The sequence below is a fragment of the Schistocerca gregaria genome, chromosome 6, assembly GCF_023897955.1.
Source record: "Schistocerca gregaria isolate iqSchGreg1 chromosome 6, iqSchGreg1.2, whole genome shotgun sequence".
Lineage (NCBI taxonomy): Eukaryota > Metazoa > Arthropoda > Insecta > Orthoptera > Acrididae > Schistocerca > Schistocerca gregaria.
The window spans coordinates 490,503,526-490,531,303 of NC_064925.1; the positions used below are offsets into that span (position 1 = coordinate 490,503,526).

The following is a 27,778-nucleotide window of genomic DNA, read 5'->3' on the forward strand; positions in this document are numbered from 1 at the left end:
CTTTACAGTGGTGCGAGAATGTAGTTGGGGCAGTACTCCTGAAATTTCTTTTGTAAAGGAACATTTTAAAATGGAGTTCATCATTTCTGCTTCTGCTTTACTACCCACAATTTGACTTACTATTTCGTCCATTAGTGTCTGAAAACTAAATTTGGTACCACTGTCAGTCTTCACATATGAATGGAATTTCTTTGGATTCTGTGAGGATCTTTCAATAAGATTAGTCTGTTGATTTGGCAGCTTCTTTACAGTGACTGTATACCATTGTGAGTCCATCACATCATGAATGTTGTGCTAGATACATGTCTATACAGATCTACTAAAACAAAAAAATAAAATAAAAGGAAAAAAAGCTCCAAAAGAGAAGAGAAAAGAATAATAGTGCCCAGTTTGACAACTATCAAGTTCAGTTTACAGAGTAGGCTGGTGACAGAGCATGCTAATTGAATTATTCACATAAAGCTTGATTGCAACTAATACAGATTCCAAATGCCAGGAAATAACATTTAGTCACATTAGGGGACAGCGACATTACACTTCTGATGTTTTCTTAATTATTGATGAAGAATGTGTGATGCATACATATGGGGTAACATTGTCTTGACATTAAAACCCTCCTGAAAGCAGTGGAGCTCAAATAATACTAGATATATGGAGCTGGTTAAAAACAAAAATTGATAGCAGTATGTTTTTTGAGTAAAATTTAAGAATGGTATCAAATGGATAGATGTAAATGTCATGTGACTAGGGCCTCCAATCGGGTAGACCGTTTGACAGGTGCAAGTCTTTTGATTTGATGCCACTTCAGCGACTTGTGCATCAATGGGGATGAAATAATGATGATTAGGGCAACACAATACCCAGTCACTGAGTGGAGAAAATCTCCGACCCAGCCAGGAATCGGATCCGGACCCTTAGGACTGACATTCTGTCGCACTGATGACTCAGCTACTGGGGGCCGACTGTCGAAAGTATAGGCTAATGGGAAATGGAGGCAGCTTCTTTAAGCAGTCTGAATAAATGGAAATCACAGGGCGATAAGTCCGGGCTGTAAGGAGAATGATCAAGTGTAGTCCAGTGCACTTCCTGTAGCTTGGAGACAGTTAGAGTTGCAGTATGGAGTCACAAAATGTCATGGGGGAGTGTGACCTGTCGTATCAACTGGTCTCATCTTTTGTGGTGATATACAACTATCTCCTTGTTCAACAGTTCAAAGTGGTAGCAGCATTGACAGTGCATTGATCATGCAAAAAATCAATCAGCAAAATGCCTCACTGATCGAAAAAATGGTTGGAAGAACCTTGCCAGCTGACAGTCAAGTCTTGGCTTTCACTGATGCTGCCTCCCCTTTCGTCCGCCACTCCATATTGGCTTGTTTGGATTCTGGAGTGTAGTAGTGAACCCATGATTCATTGCAGGTGATGACCAGATTCAAAAATGTAGCATCACCTTCTCCCTCAAACCTTGCTGTAAGTCTCTGACAGACCTCCAAATGTCACAACTTCAGATTTTTGGTCAAAAGTTTAGGGACCCATCTGGAACACAGTTTACGGAACAGTAGGTCATTTATGATGATTGCTTGACAGCTCCCATAACTCATTCTGACTTTTTGTGAAATTTCTGATACTCTTGCCCGTTGATCGTCATCAATAATGTCTTTAACCGCACGAATGTTTTTGTCTGTAATCTGGTATGAGGATGGTGATTGTTGCTGATTTTCCACATGTTCTTGTCCTTCCTTGAACTTTTTATGCCAGCCAAACATATGCATCCTTGCTAATGTTTTATCACCAAACTTTGCAGTCAATCTTTGGCAAATTTCTGCTGCTGTAACTCCTTGATGAGCAAGAAATTAGATAATTGTGCATTGCTCAGTGGAGGGGTTCACCTGTTGCTCAGACATCGTGAGCATTACTGATGAAACATTGGGAAATATCTAACAGCATGCTCTCCTCACTTCTAACAGTCCCACCAAAGCATAGCAGAAGCGCGGGGCCAGTCCTACCAAGGGATTTACAAACAGAAATCTCCTTTATATTTGATCCCCCCTAATATAGTCAAAAACGTTAGAAAAGAACAGTTTATTAGTGCATTAGTTCCCCAGCCATACTGTTACCATTGGAAGAGACTTTAATCATCCAACAATCAGTTGGGAAAATTAGCATTTGGCAAGTACTGGGTGTGACAAGAAGTTCTTTGAAGCATTAGTAAATACTTTCTCTGAAAACTACCTAGAACAGATATTCAGGAGACCACACATGGTGGAAATACATTGGATCAAATATAGCAAATCGACCTGACCTCTTTTACGATGTTCACATTGAAACTGGCCTCATTGCACAATGAGGCAGTTATGGCAATAATGATTACCAAAGTATAAAGAGCAGTAAATCAAGTAAATGGATTTATGTGTTCAGAAAAGTAGATAAAGAGGCAGTAGTGTCATGTCTCAATGAGGAGCTTAGAAAATGTAGCTCTGAAGAGGAGCATGCATTGTCTAGGTTGTCACTATCACGCCTAGAGGTTGGCTTTGCCCAATGGTCTGCTCGCTCTGGTTGCAAAAGTGTTTATCTGGCTACAGTGGGGATACAGAAGTGGTTAGTCAGACGGTATGTGCACAGAGCCACAAGAAAAGGTGGCTACTTACTCACTCTGGAGGACTCTTGCTGCAAGTTATGAATGTGGTTGCTTATGAGATCAACCGCAGACACTGAACGACCACGAGCCTGCTGTATTGTGGATTCTGGAGGCAATGCAGTGTGAACTTACGATAGTGAATATAGTGCATCTAACCAAATGGGATGCTTGGATTGAATTCTGGCTGTAATGTTTGTGTCTGGGGAAAAAGAGAGAGAGAGAGAGAGAGTGATGGGGGGGGGGGGGGGGGGGGGGAACAGGATAGTCTGTGAAATTTCTGTGCATTTGTATAAGCTGGAGTAGACTGATTTTTATACACCAAAGTACATGCTATGACAGAATGAGCACCTGGAATCCAATAAACTTTAATTGCTATTTTCCTCATTATTCTATGTAAATCCAGATTTGGTACCAATCTGTTTGTAAGTTGTTGAAATTGAAATTTTATAGGATTTTAAACCAAACTAGTGGTTTTGATTTAGGGTTTTTTTTAAAAAAAATACTGGGAATTTAAAAATGTAGAATTTATTGGGTCATTAAATCATTTTGCTGTCAGCAATTTGATTTTTGATTTTAGTTATTAGGAGAGTTTTATTGTTCTTGTAAAACTACTCTTTTGTATTGATCTTAGCTCAAGTTATTAATAAATTAATAAGTGTCTAAATGTTAACGTGAACGTAGTCAATCAATTCCACCCTTTTCTCCTGTCCACTCAAGTCAGCATGCTACAATATGAATTTCAATCTAATTTGAAGTGGCAGTTTTAACATTCACATGTAATCAATCACCCATAATAGCCAGCTGATAGTATACACCTAATCTGTCATCAGAAAAATTAAAACACATTATCTGTGATACAGAATGCACTCAATATTCCACAAATTGACCACTTTGAACAATCAGTTCTCAGTCATGACTGGTGCAATACACAACATGTATTTTATTTATTCAAAATGTCACAGTTAACAGTAAAAATCCAGAATTCATTCATTTGTTTATATTGTTCACCTATTAACACCTTATGACACTCTATAATCTTTCTAAAACAATAATTCCACAAAATTAAAACATCTTTTCAGAGTTCAGTGTAAATGCATGTGATCGTCACAATGTCTGAGCCCTAAATGTGCTTCTGGACTCCATAAAGCAATTTTCTAGCTCACAAAATATGTGTGAATGCATTTATTTTTGATTGATAGAGATTCATTACAGCCAATCAGTGTGCAGCTCTAAACCTAGCTATTCCATGTATTTTACTTAGAACTGATCACAACATTAATATCATTTCAGAGCAGTTTATAAGTAAACAATTTTAGAAATCCACAAATAGTGAAATAATCCCCTCTTTATATAGCTAAATTACCATATTATGTTCCTCACTTTCCCAGTACCAGTTCTAGGCGGTACAGTCTGGAGCCAGGTGACCGCAATGGTCGCAGGTTCGAATCCTGCCTCGGGCATGGATGTGTGTGATGTCCTTAGGTTAGTTAGGTTTAATTAGTTCTAAGTTCTAGGCGACTGATGACCTCAGAAGTTTAGTCGCATAGTGCTCAGAGCCATTTTTTCCCAGTACCACAAAGTTTTGAATTATGCATCCCAGATTTCGCCTGGTATATATGCTTCTGTCACACTATTCAGATACAAGTTCCCAGGCTGTCATACACTCAGTTAATAGAAATGCAGGTGTTAACATATTGCATTACATCACACAATTCCCTTCATTCATCTGACAATTAAAACAATAAATTTGAAATAATTACGGAAAATATCACATCCACAGACAAAAATTAGTTATGAAAAATGCATCATTTTGAGTGCTGAAGGTTTTGTGTCCTGTACAATAGTGGCACATCTCTGCTGGAGGCATAAGTACTAGCACTTGGGCCTGTCTGAACATCTCTTATGAATGAACTGATTGAACTGTGACTCAGTGTCTGTTTTACGCTACTTGTTACCGTCAGATTTCTATAGGAGGGATGTATGGCGCTACACCACAAACTCCAGGAGAATTGCCCCAATTTATGTCAGTGTTGAGAAGCAGCTGAAAGTGCTAAAATTGAACAAAAATCTGGGGCCCAATGGAATCTCTATCAGACTCAATACCGAATTTGTAACTGAGTTATCCCCTCTTTTAACCATAGTATACAGAAAATCACTCAAACAAACAAACCATAGCCAGTAGTTGGGAGAAAACACGGGCTACACCCATCTACAAGAGAAATAGCAGAATTGATTCACAAAACTACAATACAGTGTTCTGGACATTCATTTGTTGAAGAACCTTAGAAAATATTCTGAGCTCAAACGTTAATGAAGTACCTCAAACAGAATGATTTCCATTACTGCCAACTAGCATGGATTGTGAGAACATCGATGACGTGAAACCAAATTTGCACTTTTCTCACATGACATCTTGAAAACCATGGATCAGGTAGATGCAATATTTCCTGGCTTCCAAAAAGCCTTTTAATCAGTACCACATCCATGCTTATTATCGAAAGTATCATTGTATAGGGCATCCAGCAAAAATTGTGACTGGATTGTGGACTTTTTGGTGTGGAAGACACATCATGTTATTAGGATGACTAGTTATTGATAGATGTTGAAGTAACTTGGGATGTGCCCCAGGTAGGTGTACTGGGATACCTGCTGTTCATGTTTTATATTAGTGACCTTACAGAGCACATTAATAGTAATGTCAGATTTTTCATTGATGATGCAATTATCTATAATGAAATACTATCTGTTAATAGCTGCACAAATATTCAGTCATGTCTTAATAAGATTTCAGAGTAGTACAAAGATTGGCAACTTGCTTTAAATGCTAAGGAATGTGAAATTGTGTACTTCACTAAATGAAAAACATAGTATCCTGTGATTTCAATATTAGTGAGTTACAATTGTAATCAATCAATGGATACAAATACGTGGTTGTAACAATTCATACGGATATTTAAATGGAACTACACTAGACTCTTGCTAATCCACCAATTCCTTACACATGCGGGTGGGGATCAGTAGAAATGTCAGACTGTTGAGTGTCTTAATTATATTGTAAACTCATAGGGATTATAATTTGTTAAATCAAGAGGTACATCCATTTTCATAGAAACCTTAGTCCTTGAGTATGTACATATACAATAGTATCAATCTCTTACCATTAAATATCAGCTCCCCATCAGTCCTGTTCAAAGATGATACATCTGTCTTAGTTGAAGATCAGGATTTGCAAAAATTCCCAAATCTGTGGTCAGTACCCTCAGTACCTTACAAACCTGACTTCAGTTAAATGGATTGGATCTAAATATATCTAAGACTCATATGATGCAGTTCAAAATCAAACAGTCAAAATGTGAGCAGAGTAAGACTGTACATAACAACCAACATTTAGACGAAGTTGCCTCGTCAAATTCTTAGGTTTAAATGTAGATAAAAATTTGAGCTGGCATGCACACATTGAATACTTAGAAAACAAACTGAGCAGCTTTGCATTTGCAATGCAAATATTATCAACTACAACTGACATGGACACACAAAAAGTATGGTAGCATATATGAGCTACTTCGAATCCATCAATAGGTATGGTATTGTTGTTTGGGGTAACTCGACAAACATAGTGCAGATACTAAAAATACCGAAAAAAAATCATTCAAAATATGTGCACTGCAAATCACAAAGAACCATGGTGATAATTATTTAGAAAACTTAAAATATTAACTCTGACATCTTTATACATATATAAAATTATTGTATTTTTGTACATGAGACATGAATTATTTGAGGGAAACCATTTTGTCCATTCACATGGTTCAAATGGCTCTGAGCACTATGGGACTTAACATCTGTGGTCATCAGTCCCCTAGAACTTAGAACTACTTAAACCTAACTAACCTGACATCACACACATCCATGCCCGAGGCAGGATTCGAACCTGCGACCGTAACAGTCGCGCGGTTCCGGACTGAGAGCCTGAACTGCTAGACCATCGCGGCCAGCGATCTCCATTCACATGATACTAGAAACAAAGAATATTTTATGCTCTCCACCCACTGCCTCAGACTGTATGCCCAGGGACCTCAATAAATGGTAATGAAAATTTGTAATAAATTAAAAGGAAACAACTTGATGCAGATGAATTTCGGTTCACTTAAAAGAAAGCTATATGATGTACTGACACTGAAATGTTATTAATCAGTGGATGAATTCATGCAGGACAAACTGGAAATTTGAGCTAGATACAACGTGTTACACATTCCAAGAAATATCCTTATAATGTTATTATTTATTGTAGTGCTATTATTTATTAACATAAAAATCATTGTAACTGTATTATAAATTTTTGACATGTCTCCTGTATGAAAACCAAACTGATTGCAAATGCATGTCATGAGACAAATAAAACACAATTCTCAAATTTTTAGTTGTTGTGGTGATGACACATGACAGTGGCATGCTTTAACACACAATTGTTTTACAAGCATTACACGAATACTGCGTATTTCTCATTGTTGCATAATGTACTCCAGGAAGATGTTTGCAACTTCAGCACTAGCGTGTTCTCTCCTCCTACATCCCTGTCTGCATCAATTTCACCATAACTTTCTTGTGTGCTTTTGATTATCTCCTTATCTGTTAAGTTTGATCATAAATAGTTGCTCGTCCTAGATTTTACTCAGCAGTGATGGCTTTATGCGAAGAACCTTACTTCAGCTTATCTCTAATTTCCAGTTCCTGCTTGATTTAGCATAATGTGTTTCTTTTTAGTAGCCATTACACTGAACTGTAAAGAAAGCTACAATTTCAAACATGTATAGCATTGTTTAACATTGTAATTAACTAACCGCATTATTGCACATAATAATTCATTTCTGCGTGAGCAAGTGAAAGCTGATTTGGTCTGGATTACTGAGAGGCCAGATTAGTGAGAGTTTAGTTTATAACATAGGCTTTGTTGTAGATGAAGCAGGTGGCAGGCTTCGATTCATTGGTAGTGTACTAGTGAAATGCAGTCATTCTACAAAGGAAATTGCTTAGAAAACAGTTTTGTAACTCATACTAGAATATTGCTCTAGTCTCTGGGACTCATTCCAGGTAGAATTAACAGGAGATACTGATTTCATACAAACAAGGGAAGCGCAAATGGTCACAGGTTTATTTAATGTATGGGGGAGTACTAAGAATCAGATTAAAGAGGTGAATCTAAGAGTATACAACAACCCTCTATACACCACTCCCACAGATATTGCTTCTAGATTAGATTAATTACAGTGCACACACAGGCTTTAAAAAAATGTTCTTTCAGTGGTCCATGTATGAATGCAATGGGAAGAAACCTCAATTATTGGTACAATGGGAATTACCCTCTGGCATAATCTTCACTGTGTAGTGATCCAGTGTAACTGGGGAAACAAGAGTGAACATAAACAGTTCCTGATTGTCAGTATAAGCTTGAGTCGTCTTAGGATGTTGTGGGGTTTGTCGGTAGTTTGGTAGACGTGTGATGTGTGGAGAAGCTACAGATAAATCAGCGGTGAATATAAAACAGTTCTTTAGTAATTTATTCAATTTAAGTAATCTTCTGTCTGCTCCTCTCCTCTGGCACAGTCCAGTGTTCTCCCATAATATTCTATTGTAGCAGCAAGCAAGCGAGACACAGTACGTGGACAATACGTGCTGCTGTGGTGGTGGCATGCTGATCTAGTGCCACAGACATGCCAGAACTGGGTCATCGGTGGTGGCCATAGCACCACACTAGGCTCTACTGCAGCACAGCACAGACAGCTGACAGTGTCTTTTGCTACTGCAGTAATTGCATTGCTGTCCAGAGTATTAACTTTGAACCGTTGGCTGCAAAGCAGCAGCAAATGGCTGGCAGACTTCGGCAGTGACGAACAGCCCCCCAAAAGCAGTGGCAGAGTGTCAGATGCCGAGTCTTGAACAGTCAGACAGTTCTCCTCAGATTGGGCCTCACAGTGGCAGTGGTAACAGTGACATATTTATAGTGAAGTCTCCAAGACTGCAATTGACAGTTTGTTGCTCAGCTGGCTGTACATCACAGGCTGGCTATGAGGGCTGCATCATACTTACGGCATAGACTCTGAGGCTGCATCAGTGGAACTTGTGGCAATTACTAACACATGGCAGGCACAGTGTATTGCCCTGCTGAGCCAGTCATGACATACTCAGTTAAGCGGGGGTTTAACTGCAGCTGCTTGGTGCTGACTACTTGGAAGGTTGGAACAGATTCAGTGACTGGCATCGGTCTGTAATCATGTGGCAGTGTTTGAAATTGCAAACGCTTCCTGAAGTCCCAGGTTGCTGATGCACGAAAGTGACAGTACAGAAGCAGGCACATGATGAGGGGTGCTTCTGTCAGAAGGACGGTTACTGTAGTTGCTGCTCCTCCAGATACGGCACTGGTACTGACTGTGTCTGAGGCTGTTACAACAGCATTTTGCAGAGTATGGCTGTAGATACAGCCAAGAGCAATGCTTTTAGTTCAAGTAGTTTATTCAAGAACGCCAGCAAAGATTTATTCGTGTAAACAAGAGAGTGTATAAAAATATGAATTGTATAAAAATAATAGTACTAATAATTCTTGTATTACCCATTTCAATATACAGGTAAAATACACTTGCTAATATAATGTGAGGATCGTCTAGCCATATTAACATGTTGTTGTTGTGGTCTTCAGTCCAGAGACTGGTTTGATGCAGCTCTCCATGCTACTCTGTACTGTGCAAGCTTCTTCATCTCCCAGTACCTACTGCAGCCTACATCCTTCTGAATCTGCTTAGTGTGTTCATCTCTTGGTCTCCGTCTACGATTTTTACCCTCCACGCTACCCTCCAGTACTAAATTGGTGATCCCTTGATGCCTCAGAATGTGCTCTACCAACCGATCCCTTCTTCTAGTCAAGTTGTGTCACAAATTTCTCTTCTCTCCAATTCTATTCAATACCTCCTCATTAGTTATGTGGTCTACCCATCTAATCTTCAGCATTCTTCTGTAGCACTACATTTCAAAAGCCTCTATTCTCTTCTTGTCCAAGCTATTTATCGTCCATGTTTCACTTCCGTACATGGCTACACTCCATACAAATACTTTCAGAAAAGACTTCCTGACACTTAAATCTATACTCGATGTTAACAAATTTCTCTTCTTCAGGAACGCTTTCCTTGCCATTGCCAGTCTACATTTTATATCCTCTCTACTTCGACCATCATCAGTTATTTTGCTCCCCAAATAGCAAAACTCCTTTACTAACTTAAGTGTCTCATTTCCTAATCTAATTCCCTCAACATCACCTGACTTAATTCGACTACATTCCATTATCCTCGTTTGGCTTTTGTTGATGTTCATCTTATATCCTCCTTTCAAGAAACTGTCCATTCTGTTCAGCTGCTCTTCCAGGTCCTTTGCTGTACCTGTCAAAATTACAATGTCATCGGCAAACCTCAAAGTATTTATTTCTTCTCCATGGATTTTAATTCCTATTCATAATTTTTGTTTGCTTTACTGCCTGCTCAATATACAGATTGAATAACATTGGGGATAGGCTACAACCCTGTCTCACTCCCTTCCCAATGACTGCTTCCCTTCCATGCCCCTTAACTCTTATAACCACCTTCTGGTTTCTGTACAAATTGTAAATAGCCTTTCACTCCCTGTATTTTACCCTTGACACCTTCAGAATTTGAAAGAGAGTATTCCTGTCAAAATTGTCAAAAGCTTTCTCTAAGTCTACAAATGCTAGAAACATAAGTTTGCCCTTCCTTAATCTATTTTCTAAGATAAGTCATAGGGTCAGTAATGCCTCACGTGTTCCAACATTTCTATGGAATCCAAACTGATCTTCCACGAGGTCAGCTTCTACCAGTTTTTCCATTCGTCTGTAAAGAATTCGTGTTAGTATTTTGCAGCCATGACTTATTAAACTGATAGTTCGGTAATTTTGACATCTGTCAACATCTGCTTTCTTTGGGCTTGGAATTATTATATTCTTCTTGGAGTCTGAGGGTATTTCACCTGTCTCATACATCTTGCTCACTAGATGGTAAGAGTTTTGTTAGGTCTGGCTCTCCCAAGGCTGTCAGTAGTTCTAATGGAATGTTGTCTACTACCGGGGTCATGTTTCGACTTAGGTCTTTCAGTGCTCTGTCAATCTCTTCACACAGTATCATATCTCCTATTTCATCTTCATCTACATTCTCTTCCATTTCTATAATATTGTCCTCAAGAACACCGCCCTTGTATAGACCCTCTATATACTCCTTCCGCCTTTCTGCTTTGCCTGATTCATTTACTGCATTTTTATATTTTCTCCTTTCATCATTTAAAGTCAGTATCTCTTCCGTTACCCAAGGATTTCTATTAGCCCTCATCCTTTTACCACTTGACCCTCTGCTACCTTTACTATTCCATCTCTCAAAGCTACCCATTCTTCTTCTACTGTATTTCTGTCCCCCATTCTTGTCAATCATTCCCTAATGCTCTCCCTGAAGCTCTTTACAACCTCTGGTTCTTTCAGTTTATCCAGGTCTCATCTCCTCAAATTCCCACCTTTTTGCAGTTTTTTCAGTTCATAATCAGTAGATTGTGGTCAGAGTCCACATCTGCCCCTGGTAATGTCTTACAATTTAAAACTTGGTTCCTGAATCTCTGCCTTACCCCTATATAATCTATCTGAGACCTTCCATTATCTCCAGGCTTCTTCCATGTATACAACCTTCTTTTATGATTCTTTAACTGAGTGTTAGCAGTGAGAAAGTTATGCTCTGTGAAAAATTCTACCAGGCGGCTTCCTCTCTCATTCCTTACCCCCATTCCATATTCACCTACTACGTTTCCTTCTCTTCCATTTCCTTCTATTGAGTTCCTGTCACCCATGACTATTAAATTTTTGTCTCCCTTCACTATCTGAATAATTTCTTTTATCTCATCATACATTTCATCAATCTCTTTGTCATCTGCGGAGCTAGTTGGCATATAAACTTGTACTACTGTGGTAGGCGTGGGCTTTGTATCTATCTTGGCCACAATAATACGTTCACTGTGCTGTTTATGTAGCTTACCCATATTCCTATTTTCCTATTCATTATTAAACCTACTCCTGCATTACCCCTATTTGATTTTGTATTTATAACGCTGTATTCACCTGACCAAAAGTCTTGTTCCTCCTGCCACCAAACTTCACTAATTCCCACTATATCTGCCTTTGACCTACCCATTTCCATTTTTAAATTTTCTAATCTACCTGCCTAATTAAGGGATCTGACATTCCACGCTCCGATCCATAGAACACTAGTTTTCTTTCTCCTGATAACAACGTCGCAACAAATAACTTGCTAAATCAGATGCCATAGCAATGAATTACTGGTCATTTAACCACACAGAGATAATCCAAATACATGATTTGTCCTTGATTTCTCAAAATCACTCGAAGTTAATGCTGCTTCTGCACATTCCAAAACTGTGACACATTCTATAATGTACTTCGGCAGTAAAGGTAACTAGTCACAGAATATTAGAAGTGATGAGTCATCAACTTTTCTAGCTTTTGGAGGAATCCTTTATCGAGCTACAGTACTCATAACATACATACGTGTGCATGCGCCCCCCCCCCCCCCCCCACACACACACATACACACACACTCATGCACAGAGCATTATTGTGCCAAATGTGAATGCACCTTCCCAGACTTCAATTTGGCAATAACCGTGGGTGGTGATTTGTATCAGGTGGAGGGAGCGGGGTAGCAAGATATGGGGTGGTGAAGAGTGGCTGATGGCTCAGAGGGAGGCTGTGGGTGTGCAACATAGGAATGCAGAGGGGAGAGGCAGCAGGTGTACAGGGTAGACATGTGACACATATGCACATGAACCAGTGCATTCATGCAGTGTACTGTGATGATGATGTGGGGTGGGGGGTAGATTGGGAAGTGGTGACAGACCAGAGGAAAGGGAGACTGTTGTAAAGAGGATGTGGATGCAAGGGATTAGTGAACATTGAGACTAGCTGTAATATAGAAACAAAGGACATGTTGCAAGGATAACTCCCATCTATGTAACTCAGTGAAGCTGGTGCTGGTGGGGAGGACCAGATGGCACGGGCTGTGAAGCAGCCAGTGAAATCAAGCATATCACACTCTGCATCTCTTTCTGTCACTGGTGGTCAATTCTTCTCTCGCCTCCACAATGGTCATTCATTCAGAGGACAATTATTTGATGGTTAAGACCATATAAACTGCTGTACGGTACTTTCCGCAGAGCTGTATATGGTGTAGCTGGTTTTACAGGTGACTTTTGATGGGCTAAGATGAGCCTGTGACAGGACTAGAGTAGGATTTGCTGGGTGGGTGTATCGGGCAGGTCTTGCAAGCTTAGTTTCACTTGAGTTACGTTTTCTAAATCCATCCACGCTGATTTGTGAACAGATGCTTTTCTATTTCAAGGAAATTTATTATATTCCAACTTAGATTATGTCAAGAATTTGGCAGCAAACCAATATTAAGGATAATGGTCTCAAATTTTGCTGGTCTTTTTTGCTCTTCTACGGAAGTCAGCTTCACTTTTTTCCAGTCCTTTGGGCCTTTTCACTGGGTGACAGATTCAAAATAAATGCAAGCAAGAGACCAGCATTGCATAGCACTCTCAGTAAAACTGAAATAGGATTCTGTCTGGAACTGGCAACTTCATTGTTTCCAACTCTTTCAGTTGCAACTCAGTAGCAGGGATGTTTATTTCTGTGTCCTCCATACAGAAGTCTGTGCAATGTTCAAACAATGGCATGTCTGTAAGGTCCTCCTACATGAATGATTGTATAAATGTGAAATGTAAAATTTTAACTCCCATTAACTTTCTCCTGTTGCCACAACAGAATGGTCAACAAGTGACTGAATAGCAGCCTGCAACTCACATAGTAATTTTGTCTGATTATTGGCAAGATCTTTCATAAATGTATGACAATGGAAATTTGTTGTATGCTTTATGCTTTGATCTTTTTACAGGTGCACTAATTTCCACCAATTTTTTGCTTGTCAACATTTTCATTTGAATCTCTGTTCCCCAAACATTTTTCAAATTTTGTGATTAAAGCACAATGAATCTTTCCCTTTCTTAATCCACTTACCCGACACATACTTACAATTAATTTTAACTTTGCTCATAATTCCTCCAGGTCCATCACATTGTAACTAAATGGTGACCATTCATTGCTTAAGTAAGATGCTAACAACTGCTTATATGTTCTTTCCAGCACAGAACTCTCCTACATTCTTGGTAGTTTTATCAACTTCAATAACTATCATTGCTATGATGATATGATTACTAATCCCTGTCTGTATACTGATAATTTTGATAAGATCAAGCCTGTTTGTAGCTACAAGGCCTGAATTATTTCCGAAGAATGTGGGTTGTCGAACTAGCTGCTCAAGTTAGTTTTTGGAGAATGCCTTCAGCTCTATCTCACAAAACTGTGTGTCCTTACCAACTGCGACAAATTCATAATACTTCGTAGGTTAAAGTTATCTCCAAATAATATTGCGTGATTGATGTACTTCCAATCTTCTAAATGTAGACTTTCTTTGAATGACTATACCGCTGTTACAGTGGAATCAAGTACTCGGTAAAAACTTCCGATAATTAACATGAGGTCACCAAGGCCAGCTACTTGCGTCCAGATAACTTTGCAGTCAGACTCAATTTGGAGCTCACTAGACTTGGTATTTTTTTATCAGTTCCAATGAATGCTCCTTCCTCTGTGATGCCTAACTTTTCTTTTTATTATACGTCCTGTGCCTCGTTAAATATTTCAGAGCTCGCTACTTTGGGTTTCAAGCATCTCTTGTTTTGATTATAATTCGAGTGCAACAGCTTTCCAGGAGAATGATAAATTCAGGGACCTTGTTAGAGATGCTTTGGCAATTTACTGTTAAAATCTTGATATTTGAAGAATCTTTACTCTGTATGTGATCTGAATTTGCTCTCTGCTACTGGCAGGCATCCACCAAAGAACCTCAAACATGAGTAGCTAACAGAACTGATGAAGCTTCGACTTGAGATCCTTCACTCAGTACCAAACCAAAGAATCTCGGTCACTTCTGGGTACAATACAGCAAATTGTAAGCTCTGCTTGCATGCCTAAGCAGGGCCAGCAGCCTTCACCACTTTCACTAGTCACCCATACAAACTGAAGATGGCATCAGACCCAAGCAACAGGCATATTGGTGTTGACATGAGCAATAACTTGGCAGATGACTACAACCTGCAACCTTGATAGCTGCAGGGGGCTTCCTCCTTAACTCAGATCTGGCACCCTGACAGACTTACTGAGTGCACATAGGACTTCTTTGCAGCCCTGGATATTATTTCCCTAAGGAAATCCATAATTCACCTAAAATTGAAGCTCCCAACAACTAGCAAACCCCTGCTCCCATGTGCCTGCTCAAATACTGCACTGCAGCAGTGGCTGCTTGTAAGGTGAATGGGCGAGGTCAGATGCCAGTCCCCATACGCACCCTCCACCTCAAGCGATGTGAGTAGATTGCAGCTTAATTGTATAGATGAAAAATCTACTCACCAAGTGGTGGCAGGAGAACACACATACATAGGTACTGAAATTTGCTGGCATTCAGAGCCAGTGAAGAAGGCTAAAGGGGAAGGAAGAGGAGTAAAGGAAAAGGACATGTGAGATTTACGAAATGGAGAGGGTATGGAAAAGTCACCCAGAACCCCAGGTCAGGGGAGACTTGTCAGACAGGATGGGAAGTGAAGACCTATTGTTGGGGACTTGACCAGATGAAATTTGCAAATCTGAGAGCTTCAAGGTGGAAGATTACCAATAAAACATAGTGTATGTGTTAATAAGAACAGTAAGCTAAGTGTACTGTATGGAGTAGAGGGGGCGGACAGATAGACAGGTCAGAAAATAAAAGGTTAGAAAACAAAAAGAGAGTGAAGAAAGGAATAATTAATGGTAAGATATGCTGAAACCAAAGAAATTAATATAAATTAAGGCCAGGTGGGTGGGGAGAACTGAGGACATGTTGTAATTTTCAGTTCCCTTGTGTGGAGTTCTGGGAAGTACTACTGTTGTACCACTGTTGTACTCAACGAATGGGAATGTGTAAGTGAGAGTCTACAACAGCTGCCGGACACCTCTACATATAGCATCTGCCATCAAGATCCCATCTCTGTGATACAAATTGACCTACAATCCTCTCTTAAAATCTCAGGTCCCTCACAAGGACTAACAGCTCAAGCCATAGAACTACTTACCCCCCCCCCCCCCCCCCCCGCCTTTTACCTTCTTCCTAATATCCACAAACCCAATCACATTGGCTGGCTTCAAGCACCCACCAAAAGTATACCTGCATTAGTTGATCAATAAGTGTAACCTATAGTACAAGGACTTCCCTCCTACATTGAAGACACAAACCATTTCCTAGATCATCTGAAATATGTGGCCATCCCCCTACCACCACACACCTTGCTTGCCACTCTTGATGACACCTCCCCCTATACCAGTGTCGCCCATACACACAGTCTGACTGCTGATGAAGATTTCCTGAGTCAGTATCCACATGATTTGAAACCTATGACATCCTTCGTGCTCACCTTAATCAACTTTGTACTTACCAAGAACTGCTTTACCTTTCAGAGGAAGACATGCAGACAGATCAGGGGCACAGCCATGGCAATCAGGATGGCTCCTTCCTATGCCAACCTATTCATGGGTCTCTTGGAGGAGGCTTTCCTGGGATCCATAAGCCTTCAGCTCTTTGTCTGGTTTAGATACACTGATGGCATTTTTGCCATATGGTCTCATGGTGAGGTTGACCTTTTAAAATTCTTGGAATTTTTAAATACATTCCCCAAACTAAATTTCACAGGGTACTTTTCAGATTCTCATGCCACTTTCAGTGATGTTGACCCCATCCTCACTAGGGGCAGCTACACACTTCTGTTCACATTAAACCTACTAATAAACAACAGTACTTACATTTTGACAGTTGCCATCCTCTCCATGTCAATTGATTGCTCCCATGAAGCCTTGGCCTTCGAGGCAAACATATTTGTTCAGATGGAGACACTTTACAGCACCAGCCTAGTTCAGAACCAGAATTCGCGGGCCATTACATCCAGTCATGATACTACTGATTCCTCCAGAAAATGGCTTAGGAGTACACCTGATGTCACTTAGCCTGGTTTTGAGTGTATTAATCAGCATCTTCAACAAGGCTATGACTTCCTAAAATCGTGCCCTGAAATGAAATCCACTCTGTCTAACATTTTGCCCACTACACATAGAACAGCTTTTCATCACCCTCCCAATCTCTATATCCTCATCAGACTCTATGCTCCTTCTGGATCCATTTACATGCCCTACAGTTCCTGTCCTTATGACTGTCACTGCTGTAAGACTTGCCTTACACACCCTCCTACTGTACCTTTATCAGTCCTGTAACTGGCAAAGCATATACTATTAAATAGAGAGCCACCTGTGAAACAATATATGTCGTGTACTGGCTGTTATGTAGACACTGTTTGGCCTTTTACATTGACATGACCACCACCAAGTTATTAGTCAGTATGAACGGGTGTAGGCAGAGTGTGTATACTGGCAGCACACAATATACTCTTGCAGAGCATGCTCTACAACATGACAATCATGACCTCAGTGCTGTTTCACCACACGTGCCATATGGATTCTTTCCCCAGACACTAGTTTTCAGAACTCAACAGATGGGAATTGGCATTACAGCACGTCCTTGGTTTTCATCACCCACATGGCCTTAATTTAGATTAATTTCTTCAGTCTCAGCATTTCTTCTCAGTAACTATTCAGTCCCTTTGAGTTTTCCATACCTTTTATTTCTTAAGCTGTCTATTTACCCCTACCGCCGCTAGCACATAAAATGATTTAGCTTTCCGCTCTTATTAACTCATGCACAACATTTTGTCATTAGTCTTTATCTTGAATATCATGCTATTTTCCACCTTTAAGCTCTCAGGTTTGCAAATCATGTCTAGTGTGGTCCCCAACAATCAGTCTTTCCTTCTCATCGTGTCTGGTAAGTCTCCTCTGATCAAAGCACTCTGTGTGGCTTTTCCAAACTCTTCCAATTTCCTAAACCTCACCAGTCCTTTTCCTTCGGCCCTCTTTCATCACCTGCAACTCTTCTGCTGGAAGCATTCAGGGGGGTATTTGCTTGAATGCAGTGTTACAACTAGACTTTGCTTCCTGCCTGCCTGAGCTGAACCACTGCAAAGCACTTTCACTGATTTCATACATGTATAATTTATGAATAAGTAAGGAGTGCTTCATTGCGTCAGATGCATTTGTAAGGTCTCGGAATACCCTTAGCTAATGTTGAGCATATCTTTTGAGTAAATAAACTGAAGGTATTTACAATGTTCTTTCCTGTGCTTGGAAGACAAACTGTTTTTTTTTAATTATGTCATTTATTATAGCAAAATTTTGAATTTGTTTTGCTTTTCAAACTTAAAGAGTTCCATTTGAGTGGCCAAAATGCAAAAATGTTTGTAACTGACTTTTAAAAATTATGTCCTAGTATTTTATCATGGATTCATGAAATATTATGTGTGATCCTAGAGAGAGCTGTCCAGTTGTAAGATTGTTTACCTACAGATTAGATTAGATTAGATTAGATTAGATTATTTTTCGTTCCATAGATCCGTGTTGAGGAGATCCTCGTGGATGTGGAACATGTCACCTTTTTTTTATTTTTTATTTTTTTTATTTTTTAAGCTGAAATAACAATACTAATAGTATAAATATATACAACACATCATTTGTTTCTATTAAAAAATTCGTCAATGGAGTAGAAGGAGTTGGCCACTAGTAAGTCTTTCAGGCTCCTTTTAAACTGATCTTTATTTGTAACTAAATTTTTTATGTTTGCTGGCAAATTATTGAAGATGAGTGTTCCTGAGTAGTGGACCCTTTTTTGAACTAAAGTAAGTGCTTTTAAGTCCTTGTGCAGATCATTTTTGTTCCTGGTATTGTATGTATAAACTGAGCTGTTTGTTGGAAAAGGAGATATATTATTTAGGACAAATTTCATTAAGGAGTAAATATACTGAGAGGCAGTAGTTAGTATACCCAGTTCTTTGAAGAGGTTTCTACAAGACGTTCATGAGTTTACTCCACAAATAATACATATTACACGCTTTTGGACTCTGAAAACTTTTGTTTGACTTGAAGAGTTACCCCAAAATATTATACCATATGACATTATGGAATGAAAGTAGGCAAAGTATGCAAGCTTTTTCACTTTTATGTCGCCTATGTCTGCTAACACTCTAGTTGCAAATACAGATTTGTTAAGGCGTTTCTGCAGTTCTGTGGTGTGCTCCTCCCAACTGAATTTATTATCAAGTTGTAATCCCAGGAATTTAAGACTGTCAACCTCTTCTATCTGCTCTTCTTCGTACTTTATGCATATGCTGGGTGGAAAGCTCTTACAGGTTCTGAATTGCATATAGTGCATCTTTTCGAAGTTTAATGTCCGTGAGTTGGCTTTAAACCATTTTTTAATATCCATGAAAATATCATTAGCAGATCTTTCTAGAACTACACTCGACATACTATTTATTGCAATACTTGTGTCATCTGCAAACAAAACGATCTCTGCTTCTGGCAGTGTAACTGATGAGAGATCATTAATGTACACAAGAAAAAGCAATTGCCCTAAGATGGATCCTTGTGGGACACCACATGTAATTTCTTCCCATTCTGATGATGACTTAATTCACTAGTCCCTTGCACTGACACCCTTTGTTTCCTGTTAGCGAGGTATGACTTGAACCATTTTGCAGCACTGCCCGTGACACCATAGAATTCTAATTTATTTAAAAGGATGTTGTGATTTACACAATCGAATGCCTTTGACAAATCACAGAAAATACCTGCTGCTTGTAACTTGTTATTTAATGAATTAAGTACATTTTCACTGTAGGTGTAAATAGGCTTTTCGATATCAGAACCCTTCAGAAATCCAAACTGTGTTCTTGATAATATGTTATTTGTGGTCAGATGGTTGAGAAGCTGCCTGTAGATTACTTTTTCTAAAACTTTTGAGAATGCTGGCAAAAGTGAAATCGGTCTGTAGTTTGATGGCATCTCTTTATCCCCTTTCTTAAATAGAGGCTTAACATCTGCATATTTCAGCCAGTCAGGAAATGTCCCAGTTATAATTGACTGGTTACACAAGTAACTTAGAATTGTACTAAACTCACAAGAACATGTCTTAATTAACTTTGTTGATATTTCATCGTAACCACTAGAATGCTTTGTTTTTAAAGATTTTATTATGGAATTTATTTCTTTTGGTGATGTGAGTGACATATTCTTGTTCCTAAAGCTATTTGTTAAGGCTAGTTTCAGATATTCAAGGGCATTATTTACTGATCCTGACAATCCCATTCTTTCAGTAATGGATATAAAGTACTTGTTAAAAACAAAGATTCCAAGACTTACCAAGCGGGAAAGCGCCGGCAGACAGGCACATGAACAAAACACACAAACACACACACAGAATTGCTGGCTTTCTCAACCGATGGTTGCTTCTTCAGGAAGGAGAGGGAAAGACGAAAGGATGTGGGTTTTAAGGGAGAGGGTAAGGAGTCATTCCAATCCCGGGAGCGGAAAGACTTCCCTTAGGGGAAAAAAAGGACAGATGTACACTCGCACACACACTCACACACATATCCATCCGCACATACACAGACACAAGCAGACATATTTAAAGGCAAAAAGCTTTTTGCCTTTAAATATGTCTGCTTGTGTCTGTGTATGTGCGGATGGATATGTGTGTGTGTGTGTGTGTGTGTGTGTGTGTGTGTGTGTGTGTGTGTGTGTGTGTGTGTGTGTGTGTGTGCGAGTGTACATCTGTCCTTTTTTTTCCCCTAAGGGAAGTCTTTCCGCTCCCGGGATTGGAATGACTCCTTACCCTCTCCCTTAAAACCCACATCCTTTCGTCTTTCCCTCTCCTTCCTGAAGAAGCAACCATCGGTTGCGAAAGCCAGCAATTCTGTGTGTGTGTTTGTGTGTTTTGTTCATGTGCCTGTCTGCCGGCGCTTTCCCGCTTGGTAAGTCTTGGAATCTTTGTTTTTAATATATTTTCCCATGTGGAAGTTTCTTTCTATTTTATTTACATCATCATTAAAGTACTTGTTAAATAGATTTGCCACACTATGCCCATCGGTTACTAATGTGTCATCTACCCTTAGTGCTATTTGCTCCTGTTCCTTTCTGGTTCTACCAGTCTCCTCTTTCACTATATCCCATATTGTTTTTATTTTGTTCCTTGACATTGCTATCTTCTTCTCGTAGTGTATTTGTTTAGATGCCTGAATTACTTTATTTAATATTTTACAGTATTTCTTGTATTTAGCTAAATCATCAGCATTGGAGCTATTCTTGGTCGACAGACACATTTTCCTTTTTGTCTTACAGGAAATCTTTATTCCTTGTGTGATCCATGGTTTTATTACAGACTTCTGTTTAATTTGAGTAACTTTTAGAGGAAAACAGTTTTCAAACATGGTACTGACATTGTTCATGAATGTGTTATATTTTTCATTCATGTCATGAGCACTATAAACATCTTTCCAGTTCATATCTTTGAGCAGTTTTCTAAAACATTCAATTTTTGGTTGATTGAATACTCTCCTGTACACAGATTTAGCAGTCTTGATAATCTGCTTAGAATTTACATCTAAAACAAGGAGCTGCATGTCATGATCTGATAGTCCATTTATTACAGGTTTTATGATATGATTTTGTTCCTTTGATTTGTCTGTAAAAATGTTATCAATGGCTGTCCTTGAGGATTTAGTGATCCTAGTTGGAAAGTTTACAGTGTGAGTTAGATTGAAAGACAACATTACTAACTGCAGTAAATGTTTACTGGAAGATTGAATGAGAAAATCTGTATTAAAGTCACCAGCAATCAAAATTTCTTTGTTTCTTACTGTTAAATAACCCAAAAGAGCTTCTAGATGATTTATGAATAGATTATAATTTCCTGCAGGTGCTCGGTAAATAGTTACTATTATATAGGATCTGTTATGGAACTCTACTTCTGTTGCACATGCTTCTAGATGCTGCTCTAAACACAATTTATTAATGTCAATGTTCTTGAATTTATGGCAGTTTTTAATAAATGTGGCAATTCCTCCTCCCTCCATATCTACTCTGCAGAAGTAGGAAGCTAGCTTAAATCCTGAAATGTCTAACATATCTATACCAGTGGTCACTTGATGTTCAGAGAGGCAGATTATGTCAATTTCGTTAGATGAATTCATTTCATCGATACAAATGAGTAGTTCATCAACTTTATTTCTGAGTCCCAGAATGTTCTGGTGTAATAAAGGCAACTGATACTGCATACTAATGCGATTATAACTGCTTTGGTGAAGATGAACTGGCAGTTTCTGATTACTTTCTGTTAAACATTTTTTAAATGGAGGCTGTATGCTAAAATCTGACTTCTGTTCATCTATTTTCTCCAACTGAGTCTGTCTGCCAATCTCTCTTAAAACTTGTTTTCTATCCCCCTTCCCTATCCTAAAAAAGGCATCCCTCTGACACCTGTGACCACTGGTATTTTACCACTTGTGACAGTGTCCCCCCTTAGGTTTTCTGCAATCAAGCCAGACAGTTTTCCCTTCCCTTTCCTATTGAGGTGAAGGCCATGCCTAGTGTAGTCCCTCCTATCAATATCATCCACAGGAATCAAACCAATATGGGACCCTATATCCGTCCTAAGCAGCCACTCCAACTCCAAGTTCACCCTCCCTACAGAAGAGTTCAAATGAGGACCATCATGGTGTCTCTACACAGACACAAATCCCACGCTCGTATGCTTCGTTGCTGATGCTATCTTCACCAGGTCACTCTCTATGGAATATTCAGAGTCTCTGTCAATGCTGTTTCCCGAACCACCCACTATAACCATGGCATCCTCCTTCATGAAATCCTTGCATAGAGAACCTATATCCTCTGTTACCTGACCCAGATCTGCACTAGGCCTAAAAAAGTTTGTGACCTGGTACTCTGGACCTAGATTTTCCTGCAGTAGTTGGCCAACACCTCTACCATGGGAACTACCTAACAACAGAACTTTCATTCTCTTTACAAATTTCCCTAACTTTTTCAAGTTCTTGAAAGCTTGTTGTGCCCTTTCTACAGCTTCAGCAACATGAGGCTCATCCGATTCTGACTGAGGCAACAGGTCAAATCTATTTTCAAGATTTATCACAAAGCTGTCTGATGCTCTCTTTTGCCTGTTCCCCCTATTACCTGTTGCCACTTCCCACCTCTGTTCACCCTTCTCCCTCTTTAACCTGTCCAGATCCTCCCTTGCCTTGTCTAGGTCAGCTTGAAGAGCTGAAATTTTCCCTCCCTGTTCCAGTATTTTCCTATCTCTACTGCAGATTCTACAATACCACTGGTGAGCCTCATTTATGTCCCCATTTCCCACGCCACTACATTCGCCCCAATGAAAGAAACTACAACACCCATCACACCATACACCGGAACTAATGATCCTACGGCATGTCACGCACTTCTCACTCATGGCAAAAACAGAAATCGTATAAACTGATTTAAGTACTGACTAATACGTAAACAAAGGACCCTAGAAACTATTCAGGCATATATAAATAAGCTGAAAGCATAATGAAAAAACACTGGTGATTACATATAAGTTTAAGTCACTGTTTACTTACGATACGCGAGCGTGAAATTAAGCCTAAAGTCTGTGCTATAGGCGCGAGAAGGAAAATAAACTTCTTACCACATTTAATCTTATTTAACACTTCACCAACACTTCCACTAATGTAACAACACTTATAATATATTTGTACCAACTGGAAACGTTTACCTATAAGTTTAATTCACTGCTTACTTACGATTCGCGCGCGTGAAATTAGGCCTAGGATTCGTGCTACAGGGGCGAGAAGAAAAATACGCTTATTACACCGTTTAATCTTATTTTATACTTCACTAACACTTACACTAATTCAACAACACTTATATTATATTTATAACACTTGTAGACGTTTAAAAATAGCTTAATAACAACGCTTTTTATAATTATTTAGGGCAGCAAATACTCGAAGAGTCTGCGTCGGCGCAGTGTTGCCAATCTACAGCAAACAGTTATTAATAATAGAATTGCTTGGGGGCTTCTACTGCCAGAGTCTGTTGACATAAAAGTTTTCTGGTATTGTACAGGTCATACTGTTGAAAATTATTACTGGTGGAACCAATATTTCAACCAAAGGTACAGTCGCTGAAACTTACTTCCCCCTGCCCCGTCAGTAATAGTTTTACCCAGAAAAATTTCTGTCAACTTATTAACAAGTTGATGTAAAATGTTAATTGACTGAGATGACAGTTTGTATTTTGAGATCCCTACCCAGTTTACTCCTTAGAGAATCAAGGCTGGCATCGAAGAGGAGCAAATAGTAACTATAATTTCTACAAATATACACAAACACAGACAAATGCAATTTTTTCCCATGATTGACATAAGAGGTAAAGTGACACACACAACTACAAAATCTTGCAGGCCCTCAGCCAAGATTTTAAAGTTGTCTAGCAGTAAGGGGCATCGTCACATTAATTCCAGTTTCATTAAGGCTTTATTGGAATGTCAGCTATGCTTCTAATAGATGCATCACATATCTGATGTGTTACCAGACTTGTGTGTCCATCAATAGATATTACTGCAGTAAATTAGAATTTTAGAATTACCCTGAAATGGAGGAGAAAATTAATTACACTGTGATCGGCTTGTTCTAATATAAAAGGTATTTTTAAGCAAAACCTTATTTTTTGTTCCAGGCAAAGGCAGCAACTGGCAGCTACAAAGAAGCAGAAGAAATATTTCTTTTGATAAAGAATGAAAAGTTTAAAGATGAATATGTTTATATCAGCCATTTAGCCAGATGCTGTAAGTGTTTTTTCAAATATTTTTAGTGTACAGCAAATTTAAATGTAATTTTTCCATGTAACTATTGTTTTATAGAATTCTTTCTTCTGAATTTCCCTTTATTTCTCATCGGTTCAAGGCATGTACAAGATGTATGAGAAAAGTAAGAGACTGATTTTTCATCTACCAAAGCTTTTATTTATTTATTTGTTTCCAAAAAACAATATTGCCCCCTCAAAGTAGTTCCCGTCAGCTACTGAACACTGGTAGAGCCATCGTTCCTAGTCTTGCGAGCAGTGCTAAAAGGCTTTCACTGGTAGGGCTTCAGCATGTCAGTCACATTCTTTTGAATGCTCTCCAGAGCAATTTTCAATTTATGGAAAAGAAAGGTCTTAAGGGCTCAGATCAGGTGAATAGGGGGCTTTGGAACAACAGGAATGCTTTTTGAGGTAAAAAATCCCATGATAGAAGTGGCCATGTAACATGGGGAATTGTCATGGTGCAGCATCCAGTAGTCTGCAATGTCTGGTTTCATTCATTTCACCCTTTTCTTGAGTCTGTTTAAGTTTAACAGATCACCATCATCCTTATTGTTAAATGACAGTCTGACCTCAGAAGACCATGCACATGTTTTATGTTTTCATTGGTTTTTGAATGTGAAGACCTTTCTGAGTGAAGTTCATCTTCAGTGCATTCTCCACCTTTCAAAACATTCAACTTTTCAAAGCTCACACTTGTGGATTCTGCAAGTTCAACAAAAAAACTGATGACATAACATTGCTCTAAATTCTGCTGTTCCATTTCCATAACACCCAACAAAAACACGACTTTACTGATGGTGCTCTCAAAAATTATCTGATTGCTGTAGGGAGCTGGAACTTGGACTGAGTTTCTGGAATTTCTGGAAGGAATGGACACACCAGTGTACACAGGTAGAACAAAACAGCATTGCAGATTGCTCACAGTGTTGTCAGCCTCATTACTTTTCTAACACGCCTTGTAGGTGCACAAAACAACAATCTAAATTATTCTTCTTAAATCTGTGATATAAACAAACTTCACTGCATATACAATATGCATACTGGCTGAAAGCCACTTCACAACCAAATGACAAACAGAAGACTCAAATGTGTCCTTGTCATAAGCACATTCAAAAGCAAAAGACTGTCAGCTGCCAGGTGAACCAGTCCAATAACAAACATACACATGGAAAAGTGTTGAACAGAGCACTGTTACAATTGAGTTGTGGAGAGAAGTAATTGCCTTTTATCGAGCAAGGTGGCGCAGCAGTTAGCACACTGGACTCACATTCAGGAGGACAATTTTTCAAAACCAGTTGTGAAAATACGTAAATATGTTTGTATGCAACTAGAGCTTCTGTTCATTAAAATTAATATCTACAGTTATGGATGGCCTTTGTCCAACAAGATGAAGAGCATATTCAATAACACAATGTACACTGCTTCCACATTCCCCTCACCCTCCTCCCAACCTTTCTTCAAAATGATGATGACACACAGTTGCCAAAACATGTATGGGTAAATAAAAAAGAGGTATATTGTGTTTTGCGTAAAGCAGAATTTAAAAAAATTGTAATGATGATGATGATGATGATGTTCGGTTTGTGGGGCGCTGAACTGCCCAGTTATCAGCACCTGTACAAATGCTCAACCTTTACTCAGTCCTGTCTCACCACTGTCATGAATGATGATGAAATGATGAGGACAACACAAACACCCAGTCATCTCGAGGCAGGTGAAAACCCTGACCCCACTGTGAATCGAACCCGGACCTCGTGCTCGGGACACGAGAACGCTACTGCGAGACCACAAGGTGCGGACAAAAAAAATTGTAAACATGGAAAAAATGTTAATAGAAGCTCCCAATGTGAGCAAGATTGTGAACCTTAAACAGTAATATAGACTACATGGAAATTAATTTGATTTCTAGTATTACAGGTATGACTGTCAAAATGAAAGCAGACGCTGTCTTATCTGATGTTAAACTTCTGGGCTTTCTCATTGATACCAAATTAACCTGGCAACAGCATACCAAACATGTATGTTCCAAACTTTCATGGGTCCTGTACCTCTTGAAGAAACTGAAAAGTATAGTACCAGAACAGTACCTTCTAACTGTGTACTATGCAATGTTCCAAAACCACATCAGTTATGGGCTGTTGTTTTGGGGCCATTCTGCAGGCTGCAAGAAGGTGCTTTTACTGCAAAAGAAAGCAATTAGAATCATTACTTTAAGCAAAAAAACAGACCAGTTTAAACCAATTTTCACCTGGTTAGGAGTTCTGACTGTTTACAGCCAGTATATATTGAACTGCCTCTTCCACATAAAGAGAAACCATGAGATTTACAGAAATAGAAACGAAGTTCACAAATACAGCTCTCGCAACAAAGGCAGTATCAACATGCCAATATGTCGATTAGCAAAGACACAAAACAGCTTCCCAATGGTGGCCCTAAAATTGTTTAATGCTCTACCTGACCACATTCAGTCTTTACCATGGGAGCAATTTAAAACTACTATTTTATGTTAGCTAAAAGAGCAACCCTTCTACAATATTGAAGAATTCTTCTCTAGTAATAGCATAGTGTTTACTTGAGCTGCACCTCAGTTACGTGACTCCAACAGCTACCATTATATTTAGTTTAATTATATACTTGTATCTATTTTATAGTTGTGATATTATTGTAATCTAATTTATAACTTAAATATGTCTTGCGGTATTAAATTACTATCATAGTAGAGTTGTATTCATGTATTTTGATAATGTTGTATCTTGACGCTGTCTGTCCAGCTGTGGCTGGCGAATGACATAGAATTGGTAATAAATGGTAAATGGTAATAGCCAAAGGACTGGGTGACAAGATTCTTGACTAGGGATTGAGCCTGTTGACCAATGAGAGAGAAGTCTGATTGGGCTCATAGATAATCCCAGAAATTGCTTCTCCAAGAACCCACATCTCTGAGATATTTTCAAAGGCTTGACTTTCCCATTCAGTAATATGAGAATGCTGCAACAGTGAACAGCACACTTGTGAAATAGATATTTTCTTGTACCATTCATTTTTTTTTCGTTATAATGATATTACATATCTTTATGCTTGTGTTAATAGTTTCAGTTATGAAACCAAACACTATTAAATTTATCTTTATTTTAA

At 38.9% G+C, this 27,778-nt stretch overlaps 1 protein-coding gene across 2 annotated transcripts in view; it reads left to right on the forward strand.

The window, feature by feature from the left end:
* LOC126277988 (intraflagellar transport protein 56) overlaps positions 1-27,778 on the forward strand; it is a 210,222-nt gene that overhangs the window by 151,085 nt on the left and 31,359 nt on the right. For both annotated transcript variants that reach the window (XM_049977654.1, XM_049977653.1), the window contains exon 9: positions 24,515-24,623. In XM_049977654.1, the coding sequence (XP_049833611.1) occupies positions 24,515-24,623 (109 nt within the window). The remainder of the gene's footprint in view (positions 1-24,514; positions 24,624-27,778) is intronic.